Below are 23,299 nucleotides of genomic sequence, written 5' to 3'. Positions count from 1 at the left end.
TCTAATTATTTATGAACATCATGTGTGATGCTTTCAAAAAGCCGTTCACATTTTGTAAATATATTTAAGATTTGTGTGGCTCTTTATATTTGTGACCAACATAGTCAGTCGGGACAGAGTCAGCCCCCGCCCCATGCCCATTAGAATTTTTTAGTTTTTATATATGTGTTTAGTAAATTATAGAAAATGCTCTTCCTAAATTTTCTTGCTAAAAACTATAGTTTTTAGTTTTTATATCTATAGTTTTGTAAATTATAAAAAACTAATTTGGATAATCCATTGCCTTGTTACTTGTTTCACCATCCCTAGCAAGACTTTAAAAAGTAAACACAGAACTATTATGTGGTGAGTTCCACAAAAAAAAAAAAAAAAAAAATTTGTAATTGAAAAAGTATCATGTTAATTTAATTTATTTTTTATATTTTTAACTTTGTTGTTTTGGGATAAAGAAGAATTACAAACTTGGAGCAACTTACCTCTGCTCCATCTCATTTTCATTTATTGAATGCATTGTCAAAAAATAATACAACGCTCTCAAGTTACAATTAAATTATCATAAATATTGATGAATCAAAACTTGCTAAAAACTTAATAAAATGAATTAAGCAAATCAGTCAATTACCTTTTCTGTTTTTTAAAAAATAAAAAAAGGACATACTGAGTAAATTTTGGCATCTTTCATAAATTAAATTCTGAACATTTTTTTTTTTTTTTTCAGAAATTCTGAACATTCACCACCAAAATCAATCAATTTGATAAAAAAAAAAAATTTAATTTACCAAATGCTTGATATATTTTTAAGTTTACTAGTAATATTTAAAAAAAAAAAAAAAAAAAAAAAAAAAAGAAAAAAAAAAGGAGGTTAATCGTTATAGAATTCCCGGCCAATGAAAAAACCTAGTTCTGTTTTCCTTCAACCCGGGTATATGTCCATTGAACTTATTCATGACCACTTCCTAATCATCATCTGACATGGACTGATATGCTGACATGGTGCATACCTGGATGGGTGGGTCCCAAAGACATCGTCTTCTCTCCACCTGTTCTTCATTCGTCATCTTCTCTCTTTTTCGAGCCATTGTTGTTCAATTTGTGGGTGTAGTATATATGAGTATATATCATGTTGTATAGAATGGTAAAATTCCCAATTCTCTTGAGTTCTTAATTTTAAGTTGATGATTAATATCGGATTAGGTTAGAGGTATCGCCAAATCAACATGGGAGGTTTCGATTCGTTGCTAGCTAAAATCTTAGAGTTCCTCTGTTGTTACCGATTCTGAGAAGTTAATGCAATTGCCTTTTCAAATTAGGGTTTCGGTCTGTGATGAAATTTTCCCTCTTTAGATGGCTTCGTTGTCTTCAAATGCTTTTCATTTCTTAGTCATTCAAATTCTCAACCTCTTACTAATAAACCCTAATTACTTCCCCCAATTAGGGTTTGTTTCGGCCTCAGTTGACCAATTTTTGATTGTCAATTTCGATTCCGATTATGCTTCCTATTCATTTCAAGGTGATTATTCCCCGCCATCCCCACCACCTCCGTCTCCGCCACCGCATCCGCCCTCAGTATCGTGCGAGGAGGATTTGAAGGGAATTGGGTCGCTTGACACTTCCTGTGAGCTAAATTATAGTTTGAATTTCACGGATGATGTGTACATAGAGGGAAATGGAAGCTTGTATATACTTGGAGGTGCAAGATTGAGTTGCCCAATAGCGGGATGTTCTATTTTGGTTAATATCAATGGTGAATTCAGGTTGGGGAGGAATTCGGAGATTGTAGCGGGGACAGTGTCTGTAACAGCAAGGAATGCGAGTTTGTTTGATGGGTCTGTGATCAATGTTACAGCGTTGGCAGGTTTGCCTCCTGAGCAGACGAGTGGAACACCTGGTGGTGTACAGGGTGCAGGTGGAGGGCATGGTGGGAGAGGTGCTAGTTGTGTAATGGACAATATGAAGCTGCCGGAGGATGTGTGGGGTGGCGATGCATACTCATGGTCATCATTGGGTGAGCCGTGGAGTTATGGTAGTAAGGGTGGGACGACCAATAGAGAAGAGGATTATGGTGGGAAAGGAGGTGGGAGGATTCGGTTCGATGTAGAAGGTGATATTGAGGTTCGTGGGAATCTTTTCGCTGATGGAGGTGATGGTGGTACCAAAGGAGGAGGAGGTTCTGGTGGCAGCATCTTCATCAAGTCCCATAAAATGTAATCTCGTTTTGATTGTAATGTTATGCGCTTCATATGTTCCTCATGTTATAATTTTCCATGTCTTATTGTGTGTGCATGTGTGTTTCATCTTTAAGCTACAAATGCTAATTTTCCTCGACATGTCTTTGTGCAATGTATAACATGTAATTGCCTTTCACCTTTTAAACTGCTGCATTTATGCATAATTGCATGTGACATAAGACATTTACATGTGCTTAATTTCCACTGGTTTGCATGTTATGGAACAAATAAGGTTGGTACTACGAAGCTTTTTCAGGGAATGTCAAGTAAACATTAAGATGTAAATGGAAAAACGCTCCTCATAGACACTAGAATATATCTGGAATTGTGGAGTAAAATTTTGGTGCAACCTAATAAGAAAAGAGTCTGAAGTGAGCATGCATGATAAAACCTTAAATTGACTGGCGTCACTTTGAGTGAAGCAAGTGAATTTTTAGCCATTCTGGAGGGTTCGAGTTTGAGGCCCTATATGATGGGTTTGACTCGTGGTTATAGGATGTTCTGTGATTCAAGTAAATAGTACTGATATTTTCTTCCCTTGATAGAAAAGAAAGATAGGTTATAGAGGTGAGGAAGAAGTACACAGTAAGGACAAGTTATCCTTCAACGGACAAAATGGAAAACGAAAAAAAAATAAACTTACTAAACATAGACAAAAGAAACCAAACAAGCATAATCAAGGTGACTTGGAATTTTGTTTAAAGTTCTCATGTACATGGGCCTTGTCTGTCAGAAAATCTGCCTGACTATTTTTGGAACAATTCACCAAAGAGAATTTAATCCACATCTCAATAGAAGTTAGCCCCTATGTCATGTAATGGCAAAACTTCCAACTAATATGACTGCTTGACTTTTCTGCTTAATTACCATTAAGAATCTCTTTCAACCAAAAGATTCGTATAACCATTCTGCTTGACATACTGGAAACCATATAAGAGAGCACAAAATGCTGCCTAATTAACATCACCTCGCCCAAAAACACTGGAAAAAAATTGAAGATAGCTCTTTCACCATTTTGAAAATTACTCTGAATCCTAATGCCACAAAAATCACCCGATGAGCACCTGCCGAAGGTGTGTCTAGTTCTTCCCAACAGGGAGAATACCAAATTTTCTAGCTTGTCCTTTTACTCTGGAGGAGCATGCTTGATCAAAAAAGAGGAATACCTCCATTTTTCTTGGTTAGGAAATCCCACAAAGGGGCCATGACATGAACTATATAAGGAAATACTGTCAACATTTTTTTTTTTTTTTTTGATAAGTAAAATTGTATAAATACTGTCAACATTTTTATCTTCAAAAACTCTCGCATTTCTCTCCAAACAAATATCCACCTCTTGCAATTCTTCAAATACATCACCATGTGTTTGGGGTTAAAGCCTTATAGGGCTTCCTCCTTCTGAACATGCAGAAGGTATTCATTAGACTCTTAAGATCTAGAAACTTGCCATTTTGGTACCAGAAGAATGAACTATTTGGCATTCAGATGAAATAACTGAAATTAAGCAAAACGGCTCAGAAGTTCTAAATGGACCATAATAGCAAGTGCCATGGATTGAGGTGTCACTCGTACCATTTTCTTAGTGAAAAGAAATATTTCTGGCTTGTTTTGCCTGAAATGGAAATTGGATTCAAGTTTTATTGTTTATACCTTATAAATTATCACCTCTCTATAAAGATTCAAGTTTACTTTCTATAAATACAGTGTGTTTCTCATGCAACCAAATATATTTGCTGAGTATGTATTCCACACTGTTATCCACATTTGATAAAAACTGATAGACTACAAGAATAGCTGAGGAAGTTTTTAGATTTTGGTTTATGCCCGACGGTTGATCACTTAACAATATGGAACTTCTAATGAAATTTAATGCCAGTCTACTGGCTACCAGGCCTTGTAAATTGTGTATGCAGATCTTTCCTTGACATACCTAAATATATGGATGTTGATTTATTCACGTGCTGCTGCATTTATGATGAAATTTATGAATATTGACCTGCTTTTTGTTATTCCATACATCCTTTAAGTCATGTTTTTAAGGCAGTGTACTGGCTGGAAACGTTTTTTAACTATAGTGATTCCTCTGTGAACAACAGGATAGGCAGTGGCAGAATAAGCGCTTCTGGAGGTAATGGATTTGCTGGGGGTGGTGGTGGAAGAGTTTCTGTCAATGTTTTCAGTAGGCATGATGATCCCAAATTCTTGGTTCATGGTAGGACTTCTTCTTATAAGCAAAGTCTTTCATCTAGTGTTCTGATATCTTAAACACGCATGGTGACTGATGTTTTAAAATTTTTGCATGTGCTGATAAGTTTGCCATATGTTTGCTTATACTTTCTGTTCTTACCTCTACATTTTCTCTTCTAAGACCCACCACCAACCAACCAATTGCCCAAGTGCACAGATGACAGCTTGTCATTGCCATTCAACATTACCTTGTTGTTATGTTCCTCTCCATCAATTGTCTTTCCTCTCTCTAATCATAAAAACCTCATAGCCACTGTCAAACCACCATTTACCCACCAGTACCCATTGACTACCTCTAAACCCTACAAGTCCAGTTCTGTCTATACCATAAACCCTGGTTCCACCAGGTTGAACTCGAGCCATCATCTCTCCTTTCTTATCTCCCTCTCTCATGATCTCATCAGAGCAAATTGCTGAATCACCATCAACTTCTTCCATTTATTCTCCTCTATGCTAAACGACCCATTGACCAGGTAATCACGGATCAGAACAGCCTCTTAACATCGACCAAACATTTCTTAACAGCCCCAAAACCCTGCAATATATTATATACAAATTTTATGTTTTAGTAACTTATTATTCTATAATGCAGCTAATCTATAAATAATTATACACGTTGATGAGTTGTTTCTTTGTACTAGTTTTACGGCTTTGTCCATTTGGTAATTCTTGTTAGGTAGTATCAGTAGTCATCCTGTCCAAAAGTGTATAGCTATCTTCATGGCTGAGTATATTTTGACACCTTAATGTTTTGACTCTTGTTTGACAAGTGGTAGGTTGAAGGCTGTCATATTTGTTGGCAGTTGATATTGCCTTACCAGCACATTCTATATCCTCTTTTTCTGGAATTCTTTTTCAATTCAGTTTTAGCTTCTTCCCTTGAGGAACTCAATATGATGTTTCATATTCCATTTCTTAATGCTTTTGATCAGAACTTTGTCAGGTTTTGTTTTTTACTAGATAGCTAAGACAATGTTGGGTGATGGAACTACTTCAACTTTTCCTTCAGGAGTCTGTCACTGTTGAATTTGTGACCATTTGATTGTACTTGGATGTAAACATGTTAAGTGACCACATGCTTGTCCTCCTGTTTGCAGGGGGAAGGAGTTTCGGTTGTCCTGGAAATTCAGGTGCTGCAGGGACATTTTATGATGCCGTTCCTCGGAGGCTCGTTGTCAGCAATCACAATATGTCTACTGATACTGATACACTTCTTTTAGACTTTCCTAATCAGCCGCTTTGGACAAATGTTTATATTCGAAATCATGCAAAAGCTACTGTTCCTTTGCTTTGGAGTCGGGTGCAGGTTGGTGAATTAATAGTATGGAGTCTTCCTGCTTTAATTTGTTCTTTGCTTATCATTTTCTATGCAATGATTAGTCTATTATTGAGGCAAAATATCTTCTGTTGGAAAGTGATATCCTAATCATGCATCAAAATGTTCTCTTTTCCCCAAATTTATCATCCTTTTCAGGTCCTATATCTGGTCAGTGATACATTTTATTTGGGAAATATGTTCCAATAACCTTAGTGAGTGCAAGTAGAGGTGTTAACACAAGTAATTTGTTGGAACTACTGGATATGTCATGTGTGCTGGATGGTAAGTGTTGATGCACAAATCTGCATGGTCTAGAGCCAGGGGCATTTCTTGCAAGACAAAAGAAGTGACGACCGGGATGGTGCCGGCCGGGTGCACTCCGACGGTCAAGTTAGTACTTGTCGATAAATGGGGAGAAGAAACGACACTTTAATGAGAATTGTGTCATACCTTAATGAGTTGACTGACTCCTCCTTTAATAGGGGGTCTAGGTAGTAGTGTCCTCTTACGGAATTAGTCCCCTGGACTTCTTAACCAGACAAATATGCCACATCAGTTAGTGATGTAGGACATCTCTTTCTCTCTCTATTGATGGTCAATATAGTAGAAATTTCTCAACATGGGTTGAAACCAGTTTGGGACACTTTCAAGGATTTCCAACTATCGCTAATGGATTCTATAAATTTTGTTAATTGGTACCAAAAAGTGAACATTTTTTGTTACCTAGGCTTGATTATGCATAGAGAGGGGAGAAATTTGAGATGGTTTAATTATAGAATTAAAGCATGATCGGTGAAATTGCGGAGTGCTTCTGGCATCTCATGTGATCAGCATCTACCTCTAAAATTGAAAGGTAAAATAATAAAATTTATTAAAAAAAGGTATCAAACTACCCATACTTTTTGGGATAGAATTTTGGGCAGCTAGCAAACAACACCCCCCTCATAAACTAAGGTGCTGTTTAACAACCCAATTCAGCACTTAATTCTGAACAGATTAATTTTTTTGTAATTAAGTGTGTTTGATAGCTCAATTTGACTATCACTTTAAAAGTTAAGCGCCGCTTTTAATGGGGAAACAAATTGAAGTGACTGTGATGTCACTTATCACTAAATGTGGAACACTTAAAATTTAAAAAAGATATCTAAAAAAATCTCATTTTTTATTACCACTTAAAAATTTCAGCACTTAAAATTCAGCTTTTAAAATTTTCAGTTTATTAAACAGCACCTAAGTGAAATGTGAATGTTGAGATGGATGTGTGGTATTCTGAGATGGTTGAAGTAGCACCAATTGGAGGTAAAATGATAGAGAATCGATTAAGAGGGCTATGTGCAACAACGCCCAATAGATGCATGGTTAGGGAAAGTGATGTGGTTCTTATGAAGAATAATGTTACGGGAGGGAATGACCAAAAGTGATGTGGGTTGAGATAGTTGAGAAATATATGATAGCATGTGGTTTACTTGAGACTATGACATTAGGTAGAATAAAATGGCGAAGAAGGATTCATGTAGCAGACTTTGAATAGTCGGGGAAAAGATTTGTTAAGTTGAGTTGAGAACTAATGGAATTTCGTTCTGGACTAATAAGTACGCCGTGCTTCATTATTTAATAAGTCATCATGATATGATGCTTGGGATTACATATGGTTCATGTTGGGGCCAGGTTTTTTGGGAGTTAATTATCAAGGACAACTGCCTATGTATGGTTCTCTTTTACACATGTCACTTATGAACATATAGATAAAAAAGTTTTCTGTAGTTGAACATAGAAAGCTAATTCTTTTGGCCTAGGTCCATATCCAGCTTTGGCATGTGACACATTTTGGGAATGTGAGGATTAAATGAATGTAAACTGCAAAAAATAGATCACGGGATAAGCAGAGCCAGAAGGAATGTAGTAATCAATATATTGATTATCTGTAATGGTGGAATGACTGATTCAAATTTTAGGGGCTTCTAAGGAGAAGATACCATGTAAATTCAGGACTTGTCCTACATTTGATAGCTAATCAACTAGGGGTTTCCTTTGCCTCCCCTTCCCTTTTATTGGTGAGCCTTTCCCCCTACCCTTTACCGGAAAAATTAAAAGAGAAAAAACTGTTGTAGGACAGTAAAGAATGGTTCAGGACACATTTGGGTCTTCATCTTTCCTGTGTTTAAGCTGGTATTTTAAGTCTTATGTTGTCGAGTTTTGTTTTCCCCTTCCTAAAAGAGCAAGTATCCTCTTTTCCATTTTTTCTTCTGTTTGTTATGCTCTTATTCAGCCTTTGACGCCTCCCCTCCTTTCTTTTTTATGTGTTTTATTATTCGTTTTGATGGAAGCCTATACAACTATCATCTCTTCTATTATTGCAGGTGTATTTGTTCATCATATGCTCTTATAAATGAACTTTTCTTGTTAGAAGTAGTTAATTCTTTTTGTTACATCTCTTGTTAGTTAAAATTTGAATTTTGTTTTTCTCAGATGTTTTTCTTTAGAAACTTTTACCTCAGTTGCTTTTTAATTTTAATTATGTTCTCCCTGAGTTCACGGCTTTCTTCTCTCTGCAACTGTTACCAATTCTGTTATATTACTCATGATGTGTCAAGATGATCTATTTATTCCAGATCTTAATATGCTAATTCAATATATAGGTTCAAGGACAACTTAGTTTATCATGTGGCGCAGTTTTAAGCTTTGGGCTTGCTCATTACGCCTTATCTGAGTTTGAGCTAATGGCAGAAGAGCTTTTAATGAGTGACTCTGTGATCAAGGCAAGTGTGATGGATCATTATCCGTGTGTATTTTCATTTCCATTCTTTTGGTTGTAACCTGTTGCGCTGTGAATTTTCTTGTATATTTTGGCTTTGCAGTTTGATTCTTATTCAATTAAAAGAGCTTTCTTATACAAGCTGAATTATTTTTACAATGGGGGTTAATAGATGAACCTATGCTTCGAATGTTTCATAAATATGCCAAAACATCTCATCCTCTGTTCAATGGCCTCTCACCTGACAAATAATAAACTTTTGGAACCTCTAGAGGGTGTCACTTTGAAAACCTGACATTCAGACTTTGACTAAATATTATTCTATATAATTTCAATGCAAACAAACTGCTCCAGGGTATGAAGTCCATACAAATTACTCTAGGATGTGGAGAATACATAATTTACAGTCACTTTCACAAGTCTGTATCATCACAAATATCTGATTATTCTTGCTCCAATCACTTGAGAAAAATGTTATATATATATATATATTTGTTCCAAAGGATGTGGCTGTCCAAGGTAGTTACTGTAATGTTAATTTTTTTTCGGAGTTAAAATTTATTTATTTTTGCGTAAGTCTGAAATAAATAATTTTATCTCTATGTTCTTTGATTGCCTTGCTTGATTGTTCATATATGTTTTTCCCAATTTTCACTTTACCATGATCAGTTGTTCAGTTTTTACCATGATTTTGAAACATGCTGACTATGCCCTTACAATAAGGTTGTGTTGATACACACTCTTGTGGTGATGCTATTTCATTTGCCTGCTGAATTAATGAGCCGCCTTGAGTCATTAGTAATTTTTACTTAACGTGTTTTAAAAATTGCCTATTCCCATTGTCATATGTAATAAGTGCAATTTAATTCTACCTTTTTGTGTATTTTTATGTTTCTTACTGTTTAATTTTTTTTTCTTAATTGGTACTCACACACTCATGCTTCCACCGAGGCTCGAACTCCTGACCTCCCTTTGGGAAGTTGAGCCTGGTAGGAGCCTGTTTCTTACTGTTTTAGTGGTAACTCGTGTATTATGCCCTTGTTACTATTTTTCCAATTTAGGTATATGGGGCTTTGCGGATGGCCGTCAAAATCCTTTTGATGTGGAATTCCAAAATGGTTATAGATGGTGATGGTGATGCAATTGTTGCAACTTCCTTGCTTGAGGCCAGCAATTTAGTGGTTCTCAGAGTAAATCACTCTACTCACTTCTATCTGCAATTTTTGAACTTCAGTTCATGTTGCTTTCTTGTGTGACATGGTTGACGGTTTTTGGTTGTCAGGAATCATCTGTGATACATTCGAATACCAATCTGGGAGTTCATGGACAAGGTTCGTTGAACTTGTCTGGACCAGGAGATATGATTGAAGCTCAACGTTTGGTTTTATCATTGTTTTACAGTATCAGTGTAAGCCAAAGAGTTCTCACTTACTTAAGGTTGCTTTTTTCTTCAAAGGCTACAGCTGACAAGGATTTTGCTTTCTTTTATGTATATAGTTATAGGTTATTGGCAATTTAATTTCTTCCTGGAAACTAATGTGATTAATCAAGAACGAAATAAATACATTTTTGTTTTTCAAAGTATTAAGTTTGTCTCTCTTACTAGCTTTTGTTAGTGGGATTATCAAGATTCAGGACGATAATATGCAATCAACATGCAAATTTTTGCATCTAATGAAAGGATTCCCCTTTAAATTGTATCAAATTGCTATTTTGCTTATTTCTAATTACTCAATGAGAATTGGGATTTTCTACCCATCAAATACTGTCTATAGTGAGCACATATATATATATATTCCTAATTGATACTCACACACCCTCCCCTCAAGGAATTGTTTGCACCCAAGAGGGTCGGTTTGTTTCAGTTCCGTTTCAGATGGTCAGTCTTAATCTGGTTGTGGGTTGCAGAAAGAAAAACTGACCTGTGGTTCGTTAAGTTCTATTTTTAGGCTAAATCCATCCCATTCAGACAGAGTCTCACCTTTAGAGTCTTGTTTTCATCTCCATGAGAATTTTGGAATCCGTTGGCAGCTATGATCATAGGGCTGTGAAAAGAGGAAAGGGTGTTAACCCTGGACAGGAGTTGAGAACCATGAGTGGATTGGAGTGCCTTTTCAGTCTCCGATTCGTTTGGGATAGACTATCCTTATTTGGAACAGTGCATAACAACACATTTTAGTGCTGTTCTTCCGATCCTGGTGTGGAATAACTATTCTACTTTACTAGTTTAGTGCATAGAGTAGAGAAAAAGCTTTAATATTTGCTCTTCTCTATGAATTGTGCTTGCTGAGACCACAGAATACACCATAGCTGTCAATATATTCATCAGTCTTCATGTTTCAATCACGACGACTCCAGAATACACCGTAGATATTTGTTGACTTCTTCTTCTTCTTCATTACTCTGTTTACTAATCACATTTCCTAAATTTTTAATTTTGTTGACATGATGTATTGACTGATTTTAAGTTTTAAGCTTATCATTTGGCATTATTGATTTGTTTGGTTACAGTGTGAATCTGTTCATTTTTACCTGCAGGTTGGGCATGGGTCAATTTTGAGAGGTCCCTTGAAGAATGCAAGTAACAATTATGTGTAAGATTGATTATACAATATTTGAATCGTGATTTGTGCTCATGTTACAATTGTTTGTTCAGTTCATTATAATTTGATAAATGGTAGGACACCAAGGCTCTACTGTGAACTCCAGGATTGTCCTAAGGAACTGCTTCATCCACCTGAAGATTGCAATCTGAACTCTTCATTGTCCTTCACTCTTCAGGTTTTCCACTGTTAATATCAAACACTCAGAAGATTTTTCTATTTTATATTTTTGTTAACAGTTTCTTATCTTGGCCAGAGCAGTGCATGTTTGAGTGTGTCGTGATACACTTTGCCTTTCTTTGTAAATGGTCGAATTGGTTTGCTTCTGCAGATCTGTCGAGTTGAAGATATAGTTGTTGAAGGAGTTGTAGAAGGATCTGTTGTTCATTTACACTGGGTTAGGACTGTAGTAGTCCGACCCTCTGGATCAATAAGTGCATCTGGGCTGGGTATGCTTCTTTTTTCTTTGTCCCTGTTAAAAAAATTCATAACAAATAGCAAACAGCAAAATCGAGGTTGAAATGGGGTAATGAACAGTGGATATGATATATTTCCTTCAATCATATTTCTCTAGTTCCATATTTTCTTTTATTATTAAAGCTTGTTAAAGTGAATTTTACAATGATACAAAACACATACTCTGGCTTTAAATAATGTTTTTTTAAATTTTCATTCGGTATGTATACAGGCTGCAATGGTGGGGTGGGCAGAGGAAAACTTTTAAGCAATGGTTTTGGTGGAGGTGGTGGACATGGCGGCAAAGGTGGGGATGGATACTATAATGGCAGTTTGATTGAGGGTGGTGTTGCATATGGGAATGCTGATTTGCCTTGTGAACTTGGCAGTGGAAGTGGAAACAGTAGTCTAGCTGGTGCAACTGCAGGTGGTGGTGTCATTGGTAAGATTTTTAATATAATGAGTTGAATTATATATATTTTGTCTCTTATTTATTTGTCGTACACTTAGACAAGAAGGATGAGAGAGAACCAGTTAAGATGGCTTGGAAATGTGCAGCAATGGCCAATAGTTGCACCGGTTAGACAGGTGACATAGTCCTTATTGAGGGCAATGATAGGGGAAATGGAAGATTAAAACTAATATGGGTTGAAATACTTACGAAAAATGATAGCATGTGGTTTAGTTGAGGCTATAGCCTTAGACAGTACGGAATGGTGAATCAGGATTCATGTAGCTGACCCCTATTGAGAAAAGCCTTTGTTGAGTTGAGTACTTAGACAAGGCTGAAAGAAAACAACAAGAGGTGCAGCCTTAAGGCTCAGGTTGTTTCTCAAATTTAATGAAGGAAAGGGGAAAAAAATGGTAAAGATAAAGGAATGGGAAAATGATTTTTCCTCACATCCTCTTTCATGCTTAAAATGAGATTAGAAATTAAAATGTTCTCAAAATGGTTGATAATAAAGAAAAAAAAAAAGAAAAGGAAATAGACATGTATAATTAAATACTTCTCTCTTACTCCCTGACATTTTCTTTTCCTCTATTTTGCATAATAGCTGAACAAGGAAATAATATTTCCTTTCTATTTTCTTTTCTTTTCCCACACTAAATTTGGAAAAGCAAATGGAGCTTTGTGGTTCAAATCCTTTGAGGCTGTACCTTAAAGCGTGTCGTGTCACTCATTGGGCACATGATCTCATGTTGCGAGGTTGGACCATGATGATTAATTCTATGACAAAATGGCAGAAAATTTAGTTAAAGGTTCATAAAAGAATTCCGTTCTCTTTTGGATTTTTTGTTAATATTCTGCTCTTTTGTTTAAAAATAAAAAATAATGAAAAAGAAAAAAGTGCATATATGGAAGAATGGTTTGGCCGCCTCATATTCAGTTCTCTTTCCTTTTTCTTATGGGCTAGTTATAAATTGACATGTGTGCTATGCTTGACAGTTGAAAATGGCGCTTCATCTCGTGGAAGAGTTCTAACATTTTGCCTCTTCCTCTTGCATTTAAAACCATGGTCTTTGCCTCATTGTGATACTCAATGCTCCAATTTTTTGTTCTATTATTTTATCTATGCATTTATCATAGTAATGAATCTTTAATGATTGTCATCTTGGATTTGAAGTTGCTAAAAACCTTTTATATATATCTATATATATTCCGGACTTTTTGTCTGTAAGTAGCTCTATTCCTTATAATGAGGGACAGGTGTTGCTAAGTCCTTGAGTGTGATGCTGCTGGAGAATTTGTGGCATAACGAATTGTTGTGATTTTTATTGTTCCCAAGCTCTTATACTGGAGAATTGACTGTTTCATTCACCATCTTTTATCTTTTGAGCATTTTTTTGGAGCCGTCATCTCAATGACCCTGTCCAATTTTATATTTTGGTTTTACATCATTCTGAATTGATGGCTTTTCTGGAACAGTGATGGGTTCATTGGAGCACTCATTGTCAAGTTTGTCAATCAGTGGTTCTCTTAGAGCTGATGGAGAAAGCTTTGAAGAAAATATCGGAAAGCAAGGTGGTAGGGTTATTTTAGGCGCAGGTCCTGGGGGTGGATCTGGTGGAACTATTCTTTTGTTCCTTCATACACTGGCCCTTGGTGAGTCTTCTATTATCTCAACGATTGGGGGACATGGTAGTTCTGATGGTGGTGGTGGCGGCGGTGGAAGGGTTCACTTCCATTGGGCAGACATACCCATTGGGGATGAGTACCTGCCCTTAGCAAGTATCAGAGGAACTGTCCACATTGGGTTTGTATCTAACCTAATGTATAAAGTTTTTCACTATCGTGATGAACCAGCTTCGCATATGCAATTTTTATATAATTCTGTTTATTAGGGTCATTTTCTATTCTAGTACTGCACTTGACATGAAAATTGATGGACAAGGTTTTCATATTGGATGATCGTAGTTATTTGATCATGAATCTTGGTATAGAATAATCTCTTGCATATAATATCTTCAAGTCCATTTTTAATGGCTTTCTTTTTTCTGATGCAATTTTTTAACTTCCTTTATTATAATGTTAAATATGAAAACTCAAAGGTTTGGAAAATGTTATCATCATGTGATAGGTCAAAGGGAATAATAAATGTCCTAGTAGTATCCTTGCATCATTCAAAGTGCTTGCTTTTAGGATACCACTAGTTAAACTAGTTTTTTTTTTTTAACTTGCAATTCCCCTCTAGGATGCCTTGGGCTTGGATAAAGTATTTTATGTAAACACATTGTTCTTTTAAATTGATCTTCCTTGAATTATCTTCACAAAAATTGAGAATGCCCCATGTAAACCATCCATGTCTCTTTCATACATGCTTTGAGTTACAATGCTTAGTCACTCCATGATTTAGGGGAACTATATTTCCTTCTAGAGCTAAAAGCTTCTCATTCGAAGGCAAAAAGGATTAAAAAAAATTCTCTTTGTTGCCACTCGAAGGAAGAAAGTAGTCGAATTTCATGAAGACAAGTATTTATCAGTCTTGAGGCTGGTGGTGTTATCAGACATGGAATTAATATCAGAGGATACATTGTCAAGATTTTTTTTTATTTTCATAAATATAACTGGCACTTTTACAAAACAAATACATAGGTGTACTTTCAAATAGATCAGCCTATGGTTGTCTGTCCTCAGGATACTGTGGAATTATTTCATCACAAGGAACTAGTTACTTGAGAGCCTTATAAAACTTGCATTGCCATCTGCATATATCTAACAAATAAAATGCAGATTTCTGCAATACTTTAAAAAGCTTTTGTTAAATAAGCAAATGCTGCCATTAAAGCTTGCTTTATCCTAAGGGGCTGTTTATTTAGACTGAATGTTTAGCACTGAACTTTCGTTTTGAATTTGTTGCACTGGAACTATTGTAATAGTATTTGAGAATAAATTTCAAGTTAATCTAAAATCTACCTTTCACTGAGTTTGTTCAGTGATAAGTCAGGGATGTAAGTCAAATATCGCTGGCTCAAGACCCTTATCGGAGATGAAATGTTTTAAGTGTTAACTAATTTTGCAATAGGAAACACTTAATGGAGAAACAACTGACATATTTCACAATTATGCGCTCAACACCCAACTAGGGTTATTAAACAGTTCTAACTCATAAATCAATCAAGGCTTTCCAAATAATGCATTAAATTGGATGTTGAATTTCAACTTGGGAGCATCGTATTTATTAGTTTCAAACTACACCTGGCTACTTGAGCATGATGGCAAACTTGTACATGTGTGGCATGGCAGGATTCACCACTGAAGGGCAAACTATTGTTTAAAATTTTCCGTATCAAATGATTCCCGAAGTCGCCACACATTGTCTTTGGCCTACTTCAAACTGTGGGGACAAGGGTATAGTTACCAAATATGCAACACCCTAGTAATTTTTGCACTGGAACACGCATTCCAATACATGGGCACTTATATTTAGAATTGATAAAACTGAAAATGAAGTGCTAAAAATTTTAAGAGCTAAATGTAAGTGTGTAAAATTTAAGCTCCAATGATAAATTGAGATTTATTTTTTAATATTTTATTTTATACATATATATATCTATTTGTGTCTTAAGTATTCAGTGATAAGTGAAGTCTCTTCCACTTAAAATTTTAAGTGGAATTTACCATTTTAAATGGTATCTAAATTGTGTTGTCATAGGCACTTAGTTGAGTAATGCTTGATTGAGTTATCAAAACAATACCTAAGATTGGTGTTGGAAAAAAAATTTACTTCATCCTTTAGTTTTCTTTTTAGGGGAATAATAAAATGAAATGAAATAACTCTATGTCCAATGTTTTTGCTTGTAATATTCCAATATAGAATCACTTCTACAAGTAAATGGATGACTAATGCATCTTAATAATTCTAAGTTTCAATATTCATAATTCAGTTAAATGAAAATAACTCCCATGATTTGAACTACCTAACATATTCCAACTATGTTGTCTGGACTTCCAAGTACCCAACTAGTTATATTACAAGTTAGAACACTAAAGTGGTCTGAACTTCCAACAGTCGAACTTGACATCACAAATGCTTCTGCTTCTACCTTCTCAACTCCCACAGAAAATTTTGAATTGATATTTCTCTTGATCCTGTGGTTGCCTAAGCGAATCACCGGTTGTAAAAGATGAGACAGAGTGCTTCTTTGTTGTTTTCCACCTAAACTTTCCTCATGTTTTTTGGCATGGTTCTTTTTTTTTTTTTTTTTTTGTTGTCATTCACTTCATTGTTGGGACTCATTGTGCTTTTTCATAATTGATGGGATCTAATGTCATTGAGATTTCAGTGTTGGATTTTGAGCGCTTTTAACCTTTTTTCCCCCCTTTTTTTTGGCAGGGGAGGAATAGGCAGAGGTCAGGGTCATGCTGGTGAAAATGGAACTGTCACTGGAAAAGCTTGTCCGAAAGGACTTTATGGAGTCTTTTGTCAGGTACTGTTGCTCTTTTATCATATTATGAAATTGTTTAGACCTCTTTTAGGGACTAAAAGGTTAACAGGCATTGTATAATATATAAAACAGAGTAAAAGCATCAAAAAGGTGCGTGTAGCATTAGGGTTAAAAAAATTTAGTTGACCTCTTTCTCTAACTGATTTGTTTGTTAGATTTTTTGTTAGTACACGTGTGGCTTCTTAAGAAACAAATTATGACAACTCTGAATTATGTATTGGTGTGTGTGTCAGTTAGAAGCTAGAAAATTTTTAGGTAGCAAGTTTCATGTTTTGTTCCTGGCTTAAGTTGGCTGAGATTTTTTGATGGTTTGTTTCTTAGATTTTATTCATAAAATCCTTATAATTACCATATGAGCATACTGTAATACAGGAATGCCCAGTTGGGACTTTCAAGAATGGCAGTGGATCTGACAGAGCACTTTGTCGTAATTGCCCATCTCACGAGCTTCCGAGTCGTGCTTCATATATTGCTGTTCGAGGTACTTGTAGTTCTAATTTTGTTTGTTTCTCAGTGCTGAATCGATTTCTGGTGCTTTTATTTCATGCTGAAAATTTTCTCTGCAATAATGGGACACGCCACTGGATTGTTCTTTCTTTTCCTTTTTTCCCGGTTTGCATTTGGGAGGTGGGAAGGTGATATACTTCCAATTGTATGACTGCATGATTGCTTTTAACAGGTGGTGTTGCTGATACTCCTTGTCCTTACAAGTGCATTTCTGAGAGATACCACATGCCACACTGTTATACAGCCCTTGAAGAGTTGATATACACTTTTGGTGGGCCATGGTTATTTGGTTTTATTCTCTTAAGTCTCCTTGTCCTTTTAGCTCTGGTGCTTAGTGTTGCTCGGATGAAATTTGTCAATGCTGATGAATTACCAAGCTTGGTGCCAACTCGACGTGGGTTGCAAATAGACCGCTCGTTCCCTTTCTTGGAGTCATTGAACGAGGTTCTTTCTCTGTTATACTCTGGCACATTTTCATGTTTTCTCCAGGCTCCATTAACTTCTGAAGCACGCTGCTTTTTTTTTTTTTTTTTTTCTTTCATTCTTTTTTTAAATAATATGTATTTTTTTTCAAAATTATATGTATACATGTTCTTTGTGAGTGATGACTCTTTTCCTTCAGGTTTTGGAAACAAATAGAACTGAGGAGTCCCAAAGTCATGTGTATAGAATGTATTTTATGGGGCCTAACACTTTCAGTGAGCCTTGGCATCTACCTCACTCTCCTCCAGAGCAAGTAATGGAAATTGTGTAAGCTCTCTTTCTCTCTATGTGCGTGTGTGTGTGTGTCCAGTGTGATGATCTGGAAGTTAGATGTCTGCTCTGACGGTTATTCCTATTTCTTGTTTTCTGCAATCTTCTGTGCATGAGGATGTTTGGAATCAAACTTTTGAAATGATATTGTTCATTGATACACTTGTTATTTCAACAATCGCAAGTGGTAAAAATAATTTTCAGAAAAGAAAGGGGTAAACTGTGGTAGATGAAGCCGGAAAAACTTCCTCTCTTTCATACGTAATATAGATTCTTTCTTAAATCAATTGTTTCTATGGCAGATATGAGGATGCATTCAACAGATTCGTGGATGAGATCAATGGTTTAGCTGCTTATCAGTGGTGGGAAGGATCAGTCTACAGCATCCTTTCTGTTCTTTCGTATCCACTTGCATGGTCATGGCTGCAATGGCGCAGAAAAAGGAAAATACAACGACTGCGCGAATTTGTTCGATCAGAATATGACCATGCTTGCTTGCGCTCTTGCCGTTCACGTGCTCTTTATGAAGGGCTTAAGGTTCTCTCTCTCTCTCTCTCTGTTTTTTTTTTTTCCTTCCATGTATTGTCCATTAATTTGTCCAACAGCTTAGAATGTGGCTTTATTGTTGAAATGTCTTCCTAATTTTCGAGTTTTAACTTCAAGGGAGGAGGTGGTGGGGGATTTTTCAATGGTGCCAACCTTAGTTGAAGTTTTGTATATTGAAGCCAGTGAAAAGTTCCTTTGGTTCTTAAATTAGAGAGAAGAAAGTGCAGAGAGGAGTAACTGAAGGAAATAGAAAATCTTAAATTTTCTGCATTTTATATACTGGAAAAATCAGATAAGAAGTTAGTAAAGTAGAAAATTAGAGAGTTTGTTGCTCTTTGTTTCTACGTGAATGTCTACAACTTTGGGAGAATTCATAGATTGAAAGGAGAAATTGCTAAATGTTATTTTCCCTTTTATTTCCTCTTTGCCTCTTTATACATAACAAAATGAGAGGATTGAGAAGAATCTAGATAGAGTTTCTCCTTTCCTTCTTGCCTCGAATAAACCACACTCTCGTAATTATTCCCTAACTTGGTCCGTAATGTGATGATCAAATGCTATAGATGTACCTGTCACAGTATCATGATGCTATCCTTCCTTTTTGGTTTCAATAAAGTCAAAATCTTTTAAATTTGGCTTTAATGTTTGTTGTGTTTCATTGCAGGTGGCTGCAACATCTGATCTCATGCTTGCATATGTGGATTTTTTCCTTGGTGGAGATGAAAAGAGAGTTAATCTTCCTTCTCGCCTTCATCAAAGATTTCCAATGCCGTTAGTTTTTGGGGGAGATGGAAGTTATATGGCTCCTTTCTCTCTACATAGCGACAATATTCTTACTTGCCTCATGAGTCAGGTTTGATATTTGTTAGTTGTCAATATAATTGAATTTGATTCATTTGAATATGTCTCATGAATTATAATACCTTATAGCTTCTTATGGCATGCTGGTGTCTTCCATCGAAATTCTCTTGATTTTTCTCTTTTTATAACCTTGCAGTCTATCCCACCTTCCATTTGGTACCGATTAGTGGCTGGTCTAAATGCTCAAATGCGTTTGGTTCGCCGTGGACATCTAAGAACAACTCTTTGTCTAGTTATCAGCTGGCTTGAAACACATGCAAATCCTACTTTAAGTGCCCATGGTGTACGTGTAGATCTGGCTTGCTTTCCTCCTAGTGCTTGTGGTTATCGCCAGTTTGGACTCATTGTTTGTGCTGTTGAAGATGAAACTGTGCAACCATCAGTTGAAGGGCCGGATGGTTCTTTGTTATCCGAGCAACAGTCACGGTAAAATTTGCATGTGAAATTGTTCTAGATTTTTTTGTGTTAGTTTGATAGAGACAATAGTGGCTTGATTGTCTTTCCCTGTAAATTTGCAGGTTGCTCAGTACTCATCAGGGCAAAGCACTGAATCATTTAAGAGTTAGCGAACATCTAATGACAAATAAAAGGATATTCAGAGGGATTTCACATATTAAGAGCTTACAAAAACTTGGAGAGAACAAGAATATATTTTATCCTCTCTCTTTTATAATTCATAATACTAAACCAATTGGTCATCAGGTAAGCATAATTCTTGTACAACATTCATTGAATATACTAATCGATGCCACTGGTATCTGATAGAAATTTGAAAATGCTACCTCTCTGTCTCCCTCTTAACATATATATTTTTTTTAATTATTGCAGGATCTTGTTGGTTTGGTCATCTCAATACTACTTTTAGGAGATTTTAGCTTAGTCTTGCTTACGTTGCTTCAGCTATACTCTATTTCGCTGCTTTGTTTCCTTTTAGTTTTGATTATTCTTCCTCTTGGCATTCTATTTCCATTCCCAGCCGGAATCAATGCTTTGTTTAGTCATGGACCTAGGCGATCAGCAGGTCTTGCACGTGTATATGCTCTGTGGAATATCCTGTCTTTGATAAATGTTGTAAGTTATTCTGTACCCTTGCTCAATTGTCACCAAATCAGACGGACCCCATCTGGATTCCCTAATATTCCTCTTCCCCCCCCAAAAAAAAAAATTGAATCCCTATATTTCATTACAAGCTCCAAAATTTTATGACGCTACATTCAAAAAAATTGAAATGGAGGATATCTCTTGACTTAATTTATTTCTCCAATTAATCCCAAATTCCTAATACTCACAGAAGTATACAAGATTTGGTTCAAATAGTCATTATGAAGATGAAATTTTTTATTAAAAGAAAAAGAGTGACGAACCATCAGCATTACAAAAAGTGGTAGCTGAAGCCCCTCAGGCTCTATCCCGTCTCGCCCGAACCATCAGCATTACAAAAAGTGGTAGCTGAAGCCCCTCAGGCTCTATCCCGTCTCACTCCACCATGCTTAACCATAAACAAAAAGCGAACTATTTTTTTAAACATATTTTGGGTTATTCAAAGGTCACACCTCATGCCTTTGTTGCCCTGTGGGAGTGGCGAAGGTGAATGAAGGAACAAGTAGGTGCAATAAACTCAACCTTGTTTTCTTGGAGGACATTATGAGTTACTTGTCTAAATTATGCATGAGCAATGAGTTTGTTTTTACAAGACCACATGCTTGGGAGGAATTTTGTTTTTCTAGTGAAAGTTGAAAGAAATTTAAATTTATGAAATATTTCTTGGATCTTTTTGTTGTTTAATAAGTTCAGTTTTTGTGGGAAAGAAAATCAGGGGGGTGGTGTTGTTTTGTCCGAGAGAGAGATTGACAGGCAAATAGAGTCACCAGTTAATGAGTTTTTTTTTCCCCCTCTAATTAGACACATTCATAGACGCACTTTGTTCCGATTGGAATTTGAACCCTCAACCTCCTATCTGGAGATGGAGGAGATAGCAGACAAAGGCTAATGCTTGGTGGTCAGTTCCTGAGTTAGTGGATGAACATAGTTTTTTTGCTGCTAGTTATACCTATTATATGGTAAGTAGAGTTACCAGTTAATGAATTTTCTACCCCCAATAAGACACGTTCATATATGCACTTTGTCCCAATTAGAACTTGAACCCTCAACCTCCTATCTGGAGATGGAGGAGATAGCAGGCAAAGGCTAATGCTTGGTGGTCAGTTCATGAGTTAGTGGATGAACATAGTCTTTGAGCTGCTAGTTATACCTATTCTATTTACGGGATGATGTCCACTGGCCATTGCAACTAGAACTGATTGCACCTTTTCTTGATCTACTTTTCTATTTGGACTCTTTATCATTTCCTGCTTTTCAACTGCTTTTGGCACTCTTTATATACTGTAATGATGATTCAAAATATGTTTTTTCCCCTTAACTATGAACACTGAAGTATCCTCTCTAATTATTATTATTATTAGAATTATTTTATTGTTTTTTGGTGACAGGTGGTTGCTTTCATATGTGGATTTGTTCATTATAAGACTCAATCCTCACCGAATAAAAAACATATAAACTTTCAATCCTGGAACTTTAGCATGTAAGGAGCTTCTATTTTCTGCAATGGCAATTGTCATTGAATGGCAGTATTACTTGCTGTAGGTGTGATGAAATTGCTAATACTGTCACAATCTAACATTTTATTTGTGTATATGTTATGGTGATTGTGGCTGCAGGGATGAGAGTGGTTGGTGGATGCTTCCTTCCGGGCTAGTGTTGTGTAAAATTATCCAAGCAAGACTCATTGATTATCATGTTGCTAACCTAGAGATTCAGGACCGCACATTGTATAGTGACGACCCTGATGTGTTCTGGCAGTCCTGAAAGTTGAAACACATCCATTGACTAGGTTTGGGACCCCTCTTTTTGATCCACATTTGTATAGTATTGATCTCGTGTTTTTGTAGAGATAGCAAGTCAGTGAGTGGTGCATGAGAGAGGGTGTTGTTTTCGGTTACATGTGCATCACCAAGTTCTACTCCAATATATAGAAAAGTGGGTTTTTTTTTTTTTTTTTTTTTTTTTTTTTTTTTTTAACAGAATTTATTTGCATAATTCAGCAGTGGGTGTTGGTATAAGTTATAACCAATTCAATACCTGTTTGTTCTTTTCCTTACTGCTTGAGAAAATCATAGTGAATAGTTTCTGAAAGGTTATTGGCTGGAATCGATTATAAGAGCCCATCCATTTCCATATTTGTGAATTCAGAAATTCTTCCAAGCCAGAAGTTGCTATTATTGTGATATTGCTGCAAGTTACTAATTAGCCAACAGAGGTAGATCTCATGGGTTGATTTTGGTTACCCTTCACCTGTCGGTCTCTTCTGTATTCTGAATCTATAAATGTTGTTTTCTCAGAAATAGTTTGTCCCTGATTTATAAACCTTCTTTTGTCATCACTATGTGTGTGAAAAACTCATGTTGCCTGTGGGCATATGTTTCATATTTCATTTTTCCAATTTTTGACAATCATTTATGTTTGATTTGCAATGTTATCATATGTTAGGTTGGGTTCAAATGAATGCAATTAAAGTGACGTTATGTTCAATTGCGTGAAATTGGTAATTGGTGTTTTGAAATTGAATTTAATGGTTTAAGTAATAATTGTTCTTGTTAGTTGGAACTTCGTACCAACTTAAAAAGTGGTCCGAGCATAAGTGTGGTGGCATATTAATATATATGCGTTGTGCCGACAAATTACTTTCACGGAAGATAGCCAATTAAGAACCGAATCATAAAGGTCCATTCTGTATAATGGGTCCCAGTTACGATTGAAAAATCAACGTCATTTGCTTGTACGCATCTATCTTGGAATCTCAGTAAATGCCAAATGTGTGAATTTTTCAAATTGATGGTCATTTTTTAAATTAAAGTCGAATTTCATGACTAATCTAAATGATCTGATGGAAGCCAAGTCCATCCTTATATTTTGAACGTCATCAAATTTTACCCACATTTAGTAGGAATTCTAATTCCATTTTTCACTTTCTTTCCCTAAAATCAACGGTGGTGCCTGCGTTTGCGATGACGAATTCGGA

At 36.0% G+C, this 23,299-nt stretch overlaps 1 protein-coding gene across 2 annotated transcripts; it reads left to right on the top strand.

Moving 5' to 3' along the window:
• The first annotated feature begins 1,071 nt into the window (after positions 1-1,071).
• LOC132280165 (uncharacterized) lies at positions 1,072-22,275 on the top strand. Of its 2 annotated transcripts, none has more exons than XM_059782298.1 (22): positions 1,072-2,204; positions 4,325-4,440; positions 5,573-5,781; positions 8,433-8,552; positions 9,610-9,738; positions 9,831-9,956; positions 11,087-11,142; positions 11,239-11,329; positions 11,483-11,600; positions 11,840-12,049; positions 13,535-13,862; positions 16,443-16,536; positions 16,927-17,035; positions 17,234-17,505; positions 17,684-17,811; positions 18,117-18,351; positions 19,025-19,213; positions 19,358-19,647; positions 19,740-19,923; positions 20,050-20,292; positions 21,711-21,802; positions 21,939-22,275. In XM_059782298.1, exons 1-22 carry the CDS (start codon positions 1,345-1,347, stop codon positions 22,084-22,086), a joined length of 4,347 nt encoding a protein of 1,448 aa, XP_059638281.1. In that variant the 5' UTR covers positions 1,072-1,344; the 3' UTR covers positions 22,087-22,275. The 2 variants fall into 2 exon arrangements, with proteins under 2 accessions (XP_059638281.1, XP_059638280.1); XM_059782297.1 differs by having other exon boundaries at positions 11,230-11,329.
• The last annotated feature ends 1,024 nt before the right edge of the window (positions 22,276-23,299 follow it).

This window comes from Cornus florida, unplaced genomic scaffold, assembly GCF_030987335.1.
Source record: "Cornus florida cultivar Cherokee Brave unplaced genomic scaffold, ASM3098733v1 CherokeeBrave_3.0.0_Hap2_Chr10, whole genome shotgun sequence".
Taxonomy (NCBI): domain Eukaryota; kingdom Viridiplantae; phylum Streptophyta; class Magnoliopsida; order Cornales; family Cornaceae; genus Cornus; species Cornus florida.
The sequence above is the reverse complement of the archived record's forward strand: the minus strand, read 5'-3'. Positions and strand labels throughout refer to the sequence as shown.